This window comes from Montipora capricornis, chromosome 2, assembly GCF_036669925.1.
Source record: "Montipora capricornis isolate CH-2021 chromosome 2, ASM3666992v2, whole genome shotgun sequence".
Taxonomy (NCBI): domain Eukaryota; kingdom Metazoa; phylum Cnidaria; class Anthozoa; order Scleractinia; family Acroporidae; genus Montipora; species Montipora capricornis.
Window position 1 is genome coordinate 40476253 of NC_090884.1, and position 12108 is coordinate 40488360.

Genomic DNA, 12108 nt, shown 5'->3' on the forward strand with positions numbered 1-12108 from the left:
GCCTCAACTTCACACCCTTCATGGAATGCGCTACACTTCCAAATATGGAAAGCAATTGCACCAAATATGAAAAGGAACAAAAACGCTTCTTTTACTACAGGTCCTATTTCTTTGGTTCTTTTTGCCAAATTAGGCAAATGGGGTCAAGCCACTAACGCCTGGTTAAAGTTATGTTCATTCTGCCAACCAAAAGTTGATAATGGCTGGTGTTAGCGGAAAGAATGACAACTTTAGAAGGACTTGGGACAGAGACGAATACGAAAAGAAGGCTAAAGAAAGAGCAGAGGAGCAATACTCGGACGATGAAGAGGGTTCAAATTCAAAAACCCGTCCTTCTATACCGGTTAAAAGAGAGCTTCTGAAAAGGAGGGACTACGATGTTGATCTTGAAGCAAACCTTGGTAAATCAGTGGTCATAACCAAAACAACACCACTGTCGCACACTGGAGGATATTACTGCAATGTTTGCGACTGTGTCGTGAAAGATTCTGTGAACTTTTTAGACCACATTAATGGAAAAAAACATCAAAGAAACCTCGGTATGTCAATGAGAGTTGAAAGATCTTCTCTTGATCAAGTGAAACGACGGTTTGAGACGAATAAGAGGAAGAGAGAGGAGGAAAAGCAAAAGAAAGGAAAGGAGTATGATTTGGAAGAGAGGATAGCCATTCTACGAGAAGAGGTGAAGTGAACTAAGTTTTGCAATGTTCCTTAGTGTTGCATTAACTTTATTGATTGATTGATTGAATTAATTAGAAGGCAAAATACCCAGCACCTTTTTGAGAATAAAAAAAGATGTTGTGCGAGCTTGACTTTGATTCCTTCCCAGCTGATCAACAAATATGGCAAAAGAAAAACCACCAAAAAGAGCATTTTGTTGTGCATCAGACTCAATTCTATCAGTACTTATTTTATTGTTTCTTGGACTGTCATGGGGTATCTGTCAAAAAGTTTATTCCAAGGGTAGACAATTAAGTTTTGTTTTCCCAAAAGTTATTGTAAACTCCAGGCACAAAGAGAAAAGTAAATTCAGGCTTCACCGTTAAATTTATTGGACGCATTGTGGAACTACATGTAAGAAGATAGATGGATTGTTAGACCCTAAATATGAAGGCAACAATTTTAAAACAAATCAAGAGACGGTTAGCAGACTCATCTGGTCTCTCACCAGGCCAGAGTTTCCTCTCTAGAGATGAATTTCTCTACTCTAGGGAGAAAGAATTATTGCCTCATGAAAATCAGTGAAGTGGCGATTGCTAAAATTCATTTCAGTATGGTGACAATAACAGTCTCTCGTCAAAGTTGTGCGACAGAACCACTTCACCAACCAAACGTTTAAAAGTACAAAACGTTGTCTTAAAAATTTAAAAAAATATTATTTACTTGGTGTACTGTTCTGTATTATGTTACATGTGTATTTGAGCAAAATCAATAGCTCTGTCTACAACCAGGAACTTTCAAATATCGTTCTGAGGGATAACTTAGGTAACTTCCTAGTTAGAGGCACACTAAAATCTTTCATTCAATCAGGCACTTTCATCATCATCATCTAGTGGCCCTAGGGGTTGGGGCACACTCAACTACTCTCTGCCACACCATGCGCTTCTCCATAGCAATCGCCACATCTCCCCTCTCTATACCTGAATCCCTTGTCAGGTCCTCCAGAAACTCACGACTGGATAGGGTCACCAAGCCTCCAAAGAAGCAGGGAGTTTATCATCTCCCAGGTAATCCGATGGCAATGGCCAGCAAATTGAAGTCTCCGTCTGGCGAGATTATGCAAGAGAGAGGGATGTCACCATATATACATTCGAGAGTAGTGTGTTCAGACCAATGGATGTTTTGTATGCGCCTGAGTAGGTTGGTATATGTCCCACAAAGTCGTTTTTCTTGGCCTGCAGTTAGGGTCCACGTCTCAGAACCTTAGATCAGAATTGGCTCTATCAGCGTGTTGAACATATGTACTTTCTTTTCATTGGTGAGGGTCAAATGCCATATCTTGTTGAGCTTATTACACATAGCCCTGCTAGAGCTTTATGGGACTTCATGTCCTTTTGAGAGTCAATTATATACAAACCAAGATGCCGGTATTTATGAAGTCTTCAACTTGGATGATGCTTGCGCCAGCTAGTGAACGCAGGCTACAGTTCAAGGTTGTAGAAGGGAACTCTGTTTTGCTTTTGTTGCAGTAAAGTCCTACCAGGCTTGTTGCCTTTTCTATCGACTGAAGAAGCAATTCTGCATTCCTGGCAAGTTCTGATACTAGGGCAATATCATTGTCAAAGTCAAGATCTGTAATGTACTTATCAGGATGCCTCTGGCTACGTCTAGGATGGAGTTGTAGGCCCTTGTCATTTATAGCATCTAGAGAGAGACGTAGAACATAGTCCAGCGCAATGATGAATAGAAAATAATGGTGCTAGAGTGTTCCCTTGAATGTCCCCTGCTTCAATGTCGAAGGGTGCTGTTTTGCCATCATCCGTTATGACTGTAGCCTTGGTGTTGGTGTAGAGCACTTTGATGGCTGCGACAATAGGTTGCGGGATACCATACAATTGCTCACAGGGTGGAGTAACTTTTGAGTGGTACTGCTCTGTTTAATTATTAGCTGTAGGTACTTGCACAAAATTTTAATTCAAATTAGACTGACTCACTTGTGTAAGTCTTAGTCATACGCCTAGGGCATGGGAAGGTATTAATATTTGGTATTCATTAATCCTGCAATAGTTCATTGGAGAGGTTATAGATTAATCGAAGCATCATCAGTTGTGTAGAATTTGGCTGCAATTTGGCAAAATGGCCAAAATGCAAAAGAATTCACTTCTTGTTATCCCTTTAAGCCAAAACAATTAATCCATCGGTAAAATGAAGCATTCCCCTGTTTTTTCCTTCCATTAGGAAGAACAAAGAAAACAACAAAGAAAGGTTGCTCGCAAAGAAAAGAAACAGAAATTGACAGCTGAAGATGATGGAGACATTGACCCAAATCTGGCAGCCACTATGGGTTTTGCTGGTTTTGGAACCAGCAAGAAATAATATTTTATTCTTTCCTTGATATTGTCTTAGTTTAATGACAAAAGATGCCTTCATTTGCTCCATCCATGACTGTATGATATGTGAATTGAAGAACGCGAGTTTTTTTTTTAATATTAAAGTGCACCTAAACCCAAATATTTTTAGTCCATAATATTGATCTCTCTATGGAAAGCAAACACGTTTGACAATTCTTTCCTCAAAATTATGCTTTTTATCTGAAGTAAGAAATGCAAAGTTATCGAAACTGGCATTAATTTGGACCCACGACCGTGATGTGAGAGGCATGGGTCTATTCTCGATTTTACGTCACAAACTGCTTTGCATTCCTGTTTTCAAACATAGTTTGCATTGCAAACCAGATGTAAAATCAAGAATATTATGTAAGAGTTCCTTTTTGAAGATTGAACCGGAAGTTATGTTGGCACAGATTGAATGACACATTTACAATGAGAGTTTAAAATAAAAGTCCTCGGATTAAGAAAAAGGGCGCTTACGCCATCAAAAAGTTTTGTGTGGTTGTTTTATCATAGTTTTTCGGAACTTTGTTTATTGGAAATTGGGAACTTTTTTTGGCAAATCGATTGAGGATTTTTAGGAACCTAAGGAGAAACAAACCCATGCCTCTCATATCACGGTCGTGGGTCCAAATTACTGCTAGCTCTGCCTAGTTTACATGTCTTGCACGGCACAGAAAAAGCAAAATTCTGGGTAAAAATGCCGACATTATGTTTGCTTTGGATGGGAAGATTTAAATTAGGGTAAAAAAATATTTAGGTTTAGGTGCACTTCAAGTTTTCACAAGAATTTCTTTTAATTCATGAGCCTAGTGATGATGGATATTTGGGTTTGGAAAAATCAAATGTGCAATGCATACACCTTACTCGATTGTTAAACATATAATACATGTGGATATTTTGTGAGTTGTGACTGGAAAAATACAAGCACAAGCAATGTAATGAGCAAAATGTCCACGAGTATTATAATAAGAAATTTATTATTCCACTACAAAAAAGGGGTTATTTTGCTTCATTTTTATTTGGTAAGAGTGTTTTAGAAAAAGTGCATCATCTGTCCTTCAAGGTGCATGCAAACAATGCAAACAGCACAAAGCCAGCCAAATGTCCTTTATTTGATTGGATAAACAAAATGATCTGTGACAAGCGATGACAAGCTGAATTTTCAGGCTTTGCATCATGTTGAAAACAATTTCTTTCATTGAAAAACTCCCATTCCATCTGCATTTGCTCTGTTCTAAACCGGTCAAACAGGGACACTACAGTATATTGTTGTCTCATATTTTGCACATTCTCTTTACCAAATATGGTAAAATGGCATTATAGTGCCAGAATAATAAACATCATTATGGGGTTGTCCTTCAGAGAGACAACAATATTGATCCAAAAGATTGATTCGTGTCATGACATATTCAAAACATTTTATTGGGTCTTCTCTCAATAAGTGTTTGAGCATAGCTACAACTATAAGGTTTCAATTGTGTGCAAAGTTACACTGTCTTTCTCTTACTTTAAGGGTGTGTTTGATTGACCTTATTCTGGAGTAGGAATGCATTTCTGAGAAGTTTTAAACCCTTCGTTTTAACGAACATTCACATTAATTAACCCATTGAGTCCTGAAGGTTCTCCATTGACGAGTAAAATCGTCTGGCGTAGACAGAGTAAAATACTCAGTATGTCCGGTTTAGGGGTGAATGGGTTAAAATTGTCAAACACCTTCAAGAATGCTATTTTAAACATATCGTTATTATCCTTGTTGCTTCAAAACACTACACATACCGTTTTAACCTTATTCCAGAATAGGGTCAATCGAACACACCCTTAGTATTACAGGATAAGGTTTATAGGGTCATTACCAGAAATCTTAGTGACCCATTTAAATAACTAAGAAAGCAAAAGGGAAAGTCAATTTTTGTTGAAAGTTCATGGAATTTTTGACATAATTGAGACACATTTTCAGTGCTCGAAATTAAAAAAATTCCAGGTTGGCCCTGTTTCAAAAGCCAGGCAACTAAACCTGTAAAATTGGTTGCCCTGATAAATGCTTGGTTGCCCATTGGGAAACCTACTACGATTCAATGCATGCCGTGTTGAGATACAATCACATGGCATTGGAGCTTCAGTATCCCAAAATTTTAAGTGTGCGCTTGTGGTTTTTTTTCGTTGAAGTCTATTAGCCTTGTCAAGATAGAGTCTTCGCCAGCTACATGTGAATTTCCCTATCTGACAAGTTTTTGTAAAAGCCACAAATATTCAAAACACAGGAAAATGCTCAACGGCGGCAAATTAATATTATTGTTAACTTCATACTATTATCAGACATGAGACGGGTGCTGCCTATGTAACTCATTTTCTATTTTTGGCTGGGTTGTCCTTTGTTTTTCCCCCTGGCAACCAACCTTTTCATTTTACCAAGTAAACTTTCTGGTCGTCTGGGACGACTGGACGACCGCTAGTTTCAAGCACTGCATTTTAAAAACGTTTCTGTTTTTATCAAGTTATTCCAAATGGATCTTGGAAGAGAAGGAAATGAGTTTCCTCTCTGTTCTTGTGAATTCTTCAATACGTATCTAACCCTGTACATTGGCTAATGTTGTTCATAACATGTAAAAATATGCAAGGCTTTTATATCTGTCTAAGACTCTTATTTTTTGGGGTTCTGATATTAAGTTACAAAAATCAAGGTTAGGCATTTTTTTGGCCTAAACATTACACAAAAAAGTCAATTCATCAATGTATTTCATCAATGTATTTATTTGTTCTCCTTGTCTTTTTGTTTGTTTAGTTGTTTCTTTGTTTGTTTTGTTTTTAACTAAATAATAAACTTAATTAACTGCTGGATTACTTGCATCATTCATAAAACAATACTGTTTGTAATCTTAGGCAAAAAAATGTCATGTAAGTTGAGTGAAGGTTATGAACCCTCTTCAAGAATGCTAACGATTCTGACGATTCGCCTTAGTTTGGAAAACACTGGACGTTGGACCTTTCGTGCAGAGGATTATGGTCTTCAACCCTAGCTTCAACAAGACTCACAGACTACAGGGGCAAATCTAGGGGGAGAACGCAGGGGGTTCGCCCCCCTTCCCCCGAAAATGACCTGTGGCTTTTTAATACAACTAGTATGCTGCAAAAAAAAAAAGGTCACCCCCTCGTAGGAAAAATCCTGGATCCGCCCCTGGACTGAATTTTATTGTCGCCTTAGGAGAAGGTTCTGTCTTTTACTTTACTGCTATTTTAGCAGCAGCAACTCGATGCAATTTTCATTTCCATATTCTGAGCAAGTTTGCAGCCCTTGTCATATCACAGTGAACAATGCCCGGAAATCGTGCGAAAGTCGCACTTGCTTTTGTAAGTGGTGCAGTCGTGAGAGAACTAGTTTCCCCCAGTGTGTTCCGAGATTGATTCCTGGACTCGACGTCATATAATTTTTGTTGTATTTTATTTGTTGCCTATCCACTTTGCTTCGTGATCTTCTTCTTCACCCACTTCGGTTCCTGGGGCACGTTAAAGAAATATATCTTAGTTTACAAAAAAATTGACAGTATTCGAGTTTTTCTTCTTTCTGCGCCTAAGCTTAAAGCCAATCAAAGGTAACCCTTGGTAACCTTGAAGATCATGATCATCGCCATTCTGTACAATTTTTTGAGAAATAACTGCCATTTCTTTGTTTTTGTCTTACTGTCATATCACAAGCTGTCATTCGGGCAACTTGATCAAAATCCGTATGACAAGTATAATTATAACGGATAAAGCTGCAACAGAGTGTTCTTCCGCTGCAAACAGGATTAAGTTTATCTCTCTGTCAATGAATCAGTAAACCGAAGACAGCACCACCGCAAACCCATGATTTGCGAAACTACAAATGGAGGAGGGTACTATTCATTAGCACACCAAGGTGGCTTAAATCTCCGGTACAGATCCAGGGGGGTAATTCGAGTGGTATGGTCGAACCCCCTAAACTAATATGAAAACGTTGCAGGGGCGGATCCAGCATTTTTTGAAAGTGGGGGCCGAACAAGAATACTAATCAGCGCGTTAGCGCGCCTCAGTAGCGCCTTAGGCGCTACTTTCTAGGGGGGTCTGGGGGCATGCCCCCCCAGAAATTTTGAAAATTTGGGTACTCTTACATGCACTCTGGTGCAATATCTGGAACGTAATGTATCAGGATTCCATATTGAATAAACTTATAAGTTATGGTTATAATTATGCATGGTTTTTGACTCTTCGCTTCAAAGCCACAAAATATATATGATTATGTATATAGGCATTAAGATTTTACGTTGTTACAGTCTCTGTAAGATAGGCTGACTGTAGACAAGTATTTCGCATCCAGTCTTCTTCCTCATTTCGAAAGGATAATATTAACGCCTGTAAGTTTATTCGCACAACTTTGGTCATACTATTAGCGAAAAATCACGCTTTAGCTAAAAAAATCAAAAGCTCCAACAGACTGCTTACAAAATGATAAAATTATTGTATATTTTGACAAAAAAAATTTTTCCGACGAACTGAAAGGGGGGGCCGCGGCCGCCTCGGCCCCCCTCTAAATCCGCCCCTGCGTTGCAACAAGTGTGTGATTTTTTTTTTTTTTTTTTTGGCTGAAAAAAATAATACGTGGACAAACGACGCTCACATAAGCGTAGTTCTTGTTTGAAATAGCCCAAAAGCGAGAATTTCAAAGATGTCAACCGAACCTAGAATCAGCACAAGAAACACTCACATTTCCAACATTTACCATTTAAATTCCCCTGCCCACTATACCACCCTGGATGGGTCTGCGCAACTTTCCAAGCCCCCATTTTCATGAGATCGGGACGAACTCAGACCGGTATGAAATTTTTGCAGCCGATATGATATGAATATATTGGGCTGACCCAAAAGCATAAAGGCTTGAAATTTCTGGACCCAGTCTGAGATTTATTGTCATTTACATCGTTTACAACGATATTAAAGCTATGAAATACAAAAAGGAACCAGGCTACTTAAACGGTGAAGGAGAGGTTTTGGGTTACTTCCAGGGTGTTCCGGAGTGTTCCGGTGTTCCAGGTTTTAGTACATGCCGCTTCATAGCTCAGTTGGTTAGAGGTCACGGGTTCAAACCCCGTTGAAGTCCTGGATTTTTCAGACTCCTCTACGCAATTGCTAAAATTACGTTCATAACTACGAGGATCATAGCTTCACTAGAGCACTCTATAATCTTATTATGAAATTCTCAACCACGGATAATGCATTTCGCGTGCTCTGATTGGTTCACTCAATTTCGGTTATCAGTTCATACACCTTAGTTTGACCTTATATGGTCAATGATTGCGCTAAGCGTTGCTAAGCTAAAAAATTCTTCCCCGGAAAGCGAAATTTCTCTCTCAATAAAGCCAAAATGAAAAAAAAAAAATTTTTGTGGAAAGTTTGGATCAATTCCGACGTTTAGAAGTACGCGAAAAGGAAAGAAATGTTTTTGTGATGAGCCTACGTCTGTCTGACCACGTGCACAAGGTATTGCACAACATCGCATCTTCATCAAGTTTTTCGATTTCGCTCGGATTATCTCGCTTTCTTAGCTTCGCTCGTAATTCTTACTTCCAAATTTTTGGAGTTTACGAAATTTAATGAAACAATTATTTCATTCGCGCTTGTTGGATATTAGACTGGTTATAGCCAACTCGGCGATACGCGCCTCGTTGGCTATTTACCATCTCACATCCATAAGAAATATGTTTATGATGCTATACCATCGTTCGCTGGGAGTGGGGGACATTTCTTTGGTAGGTGATTAGGGCTTTTCTGCGCCGACCTGCCCTACCCTCAGGACTCTGGCCAGGGATTGAGCAGTGGTGAGAGCACTCCCCTCCCACGAATGTGACCCGGGTTCAATTCCCAGACACAGCGTCATATGTGGGTTGAGTTTGTAGGTTCTCTACTCTGCACCGAGAAGTTTTCTTCGGGTACTCCGGTTTCCCCTCTCCTCAAAAACCAACATTTGACTCGATTGCGTTAATTGTCAATTTCAGTTTACAGTGTCCCAAATTAGTGCTCCAGCGCTAGAACGAGTAGACACAACAGTGGTTGTCAATAGTTACAAAAATGGTCCTTCACCACGAATGGGCATAAATATTGGAGGTGGCAAGAGTCCGTGTTCTTGGAGCTCACCAAAAGAAAAGCGGACTCTGTGGACGAGATTGTGGAGTACTGGGGTATTTGCACATGCGCAAATAAAATCTAAAAATAAAACAGTGTGCATTTTCTTTGCCTGAGCGTTGCTCCAAAGTGATGCACCATGAGAAAAAGGCCCGCAATTTGCTTAATTAAGTCGATCCCGTCGAATTTCTAACAGACACCATGTGCCTGACAGGACTTCGTGTCTCCGACAGGTCAGTGAAGGAAAGAAATGTGAAAAGAAATGTCGGCATCTACAACACACGCATGCGCATAAGTTGAGTCTAAGGGAATGGCAGACCTGAGTGGACAGCAACCATCCCTATTTTACCGAACTATCGCGTTTTTTTCCAATTTGGGTCCGGAAGGTTAACAAAGAGCATTTATTCAGTTTCGTTGTTTAATTTTCCTTCGTTTGATTGATTGTTTTGATTGACTCGATGCCACATTCAAAGAACAAAAAAGATATCACCAAAACTCCCAAAAATAAATGATTTCTGATAAGGATGAGTGATGACAAGTAATTGTTGTGAACCTAACTGTTAGCAAGGACCATCGACCATCGTGACAAAACAGAAGTAGTTGATCTTGATTCGAATAATATTAATACGAAAGTTACGTGCTGCCAAACGTTGAATGTGTGAATGGATGAATGATGAAAGTCGAAAAATTCGTCCAATACAAAAGAGTCTACAGCATACCTTTCCAAGCCAACCCTAGCCAACCCTCAAGATCGTGTAGGGGAACACGCGCCTTACACGAATGGGGCTCGCGTAGCGTGGGCGTCCGACGTCATCCGTTCCAGTCCTCTGAATTCCTCATTGCCACGAAGGCATAAAGTAAAATGGCTGTTGTGAGTTCCACGAAAACAATGCGTGTTGTGAATGTGAGCGACTAAAACCATGTGATTTTACACTGAAAGAAGTCGCTGTGACCGTGTAAAGGGCTTTTGTCCTTTCATTTATGTCATCATGTGTCGTCTTGGTATATCACTGGTAGTATGTCTCTTCCTTGTTTATGCCGGTGGCCATCCCAGTCATTCCTCAATGACGCTCGATGAGAAACGCACTATGAGGTGGGTTCGTTTGTCGCAGTTATTTACCTTTCAGTGAGCCAGTGGTAATAAATGTCATTTTGTTTGTTAGGGAGAAGGTCTTGGAGATGTTTCATCATGCCTATAACTCTTATATGGTAAGTAGATTTTGGTGCGCGCCCAATAGCTAAGATAATTGCGTAAAAAGGGGAGAGCTGTTAATTTTAGACTTACTGACATATCTCACACTGTGTTCAAAATACAATGAAAAAAGTATTTCCCTGGAACTTGTGGTACGCTAAGAGTTTGTCAGTGAGAACGGTTTTACAAGTGCTTTATTTATAACGCTCATTCTCTAAGTTGTCAGCTGTTTACTTCAAGAATACAGTCTTGTCATTCTGCGATAAAATCCAAGTTTTCAAGGATCTTTTAAAAGGCTGTGCTCATTTCTCGGACCGCATTGATAATATCAATAGTACGTATTACTATTGCTGATTGATGCTGAATTGTATGTCCATTTTAGTTGCAAGCCGAAGAATCTGAACACAATTTTTTCAGGTTCTTTGGAAGCTTGCGTGCACTCTGATGAATTAATCCATTTTTGATTGACAGTTTGCCCAAGGAATGCAACTCGTTTTGTGTCCCATCACAAAAACATTTGTAAACCACGACCTCCATTGCAACATTGTTCCATTTTCAACCCAACACTTATATATATATGTATATGTTTATATATATTTTTTTCCTTTCATTTTATTCCTGTGTCAGTGGCCATCTCGAAAGCATTTGCTGCTATGGCCTCTACGCACTTTTCCACTTTTCTCACTCATGTATAATGAGTCTTTTTTTCTTTTAATTGTTATGTCCATTATGTATTTCCTGAAATATTGCATGATAATAAATCTTGAATCTTGACAACATTCTTGTGGCCAAAATTTCCCTTTAAATATATTACATCTGTTATCCACTGATTTCATTAACTTATGTGCTGATCAAATCAACCTTCAACAGCCCCCCTTCCCCCTGGCAAACCCCGGGCATTTGACTATTTTCTGTGCCCAAAGAGTGGGGGATTTGACCCTTGCCTGGGTGGGGTGGGGAAAATTGAACCAGAAGTGTCAGGTTTCAAATGCAAAGTTTTGCTGAATATCAGCATTGAACAGCATTTGGGAGTAGAGAAATAAACTCCTTTGTTAATTTTTAACCTGGGATTAGCGTTAATCAGCTTTTGAACAACTGGGCCCTGAAAGCTGTACGTTTCTGTTAGAGGTAATCAACCGACACTGAACAAGTTAAAATACATGCAGTCGTAACGCTCTAGGCTCTGTTGTTGATAAGTACACAGTACCCTTGTTAAACAACCTTTGCCGTGTTTCGGAGTTAGAGCAGCTTATACTTGCTTACTGACACTGCCCGACTTAATTAACTCTATTTGCAAGTCATTTTTAATAGTTTCAATATTAAAGTTGTGTTTTTGTAGTAGCTCAAGTCTGGTAATTTAAACGGGATAATCATATAAAGGGTCACGAAACATATTTTGGCGTGTTTATACAAAAGCTTCATTTAAGACAACAGGAGCCGACAACAATTCTTCTTCAGTAGGGTTTGACAGACAAATCAGACAATAGGGTTGGGGATTTGAAACCGTTTTGGCTCAAGGGGGTGGGAATTTGAACAATCCAATCTTCAAAAGTTCAAATGCCCGGACTTAGCCGGGTGGGGATGTTGAAGTTTCGAATTGATCGGCACATTACTACGTAATGCGACACTAACCACCAAGTTTTTTTGCCTTTAGCCATTGATATTATTAGAGAACTGGTACACATTAAGTGCAAAAGTAATGAGGCTAAAGAAAAGGTAGCCTTAAGA

General features: G+C 39.3%; 2 protein-coding genes across 2 annotated transcripts in view; both read left to right on the top strand.

Moving 5' to 3' along the window:
- The first annotated feature begins 83 nt into the window (after positions 1 to 83).
- On the top strand, positions 84 to 5891 carry LOC138021357 (zinc finger matrin-type protein 2-like). Its single transcript, XM_068868224.1, has 2 exons — positions 84 to 682; positions 2899 to 5891. The coding sequence occupies exons 1-2, from the start codon at positions 200 to 202 to the stop codon at positions 3034 to 3036; spliced, it is 621 nt and encodes a 206-aa protein (XP_068724325.1). The 5' UTR covers positions 84 to 199; the 3' UTR covers positions 3037 to 5891.
- A 4141-nt stretch (positions 5892 to 10032) lies between these two features.
- Positions 10033 to 12108, top strand: part of LOC138021367 (ER degradation-enhancing alpha-mannosidase-like protein 3) — a 25682-nt gene continuing 23606 nt past the window's right edge. The window contains exons 1-2 of the mRNA XM_068868233.1: positions 10033 to 10281; positions 10352 to 10397. Of these exons, the coding sequence (XP_068724334.1) occupies positions 10178 to 10281; positions 10352 to 10397 (150 nt within the window). The 5' untranslated portion in view covers positions 10033 to 10177. The remainder of the gene's footprint in view (positions 10282 to 10351; positions 10398 to 12108) is intronic.

What these genes read in the sequence shown, in the direction of transcription:
- LOC138021357 (XM_068868224.1), top strand. Translation starts at nt 200, where the DNA reads ATGGCTGGTGTTAGCGGAAAGAATGACAACTTTAGAAGGACTTGGGAC. An exon ending in TAGCCATTCTACGAGAAGAG is followed by an intron (nt 683 to 2,898) that starts GTGAAGTGAACT and finishes TCCTTCCATTAG; the next exon opens with GAAGAACAAAGAAAACAACA.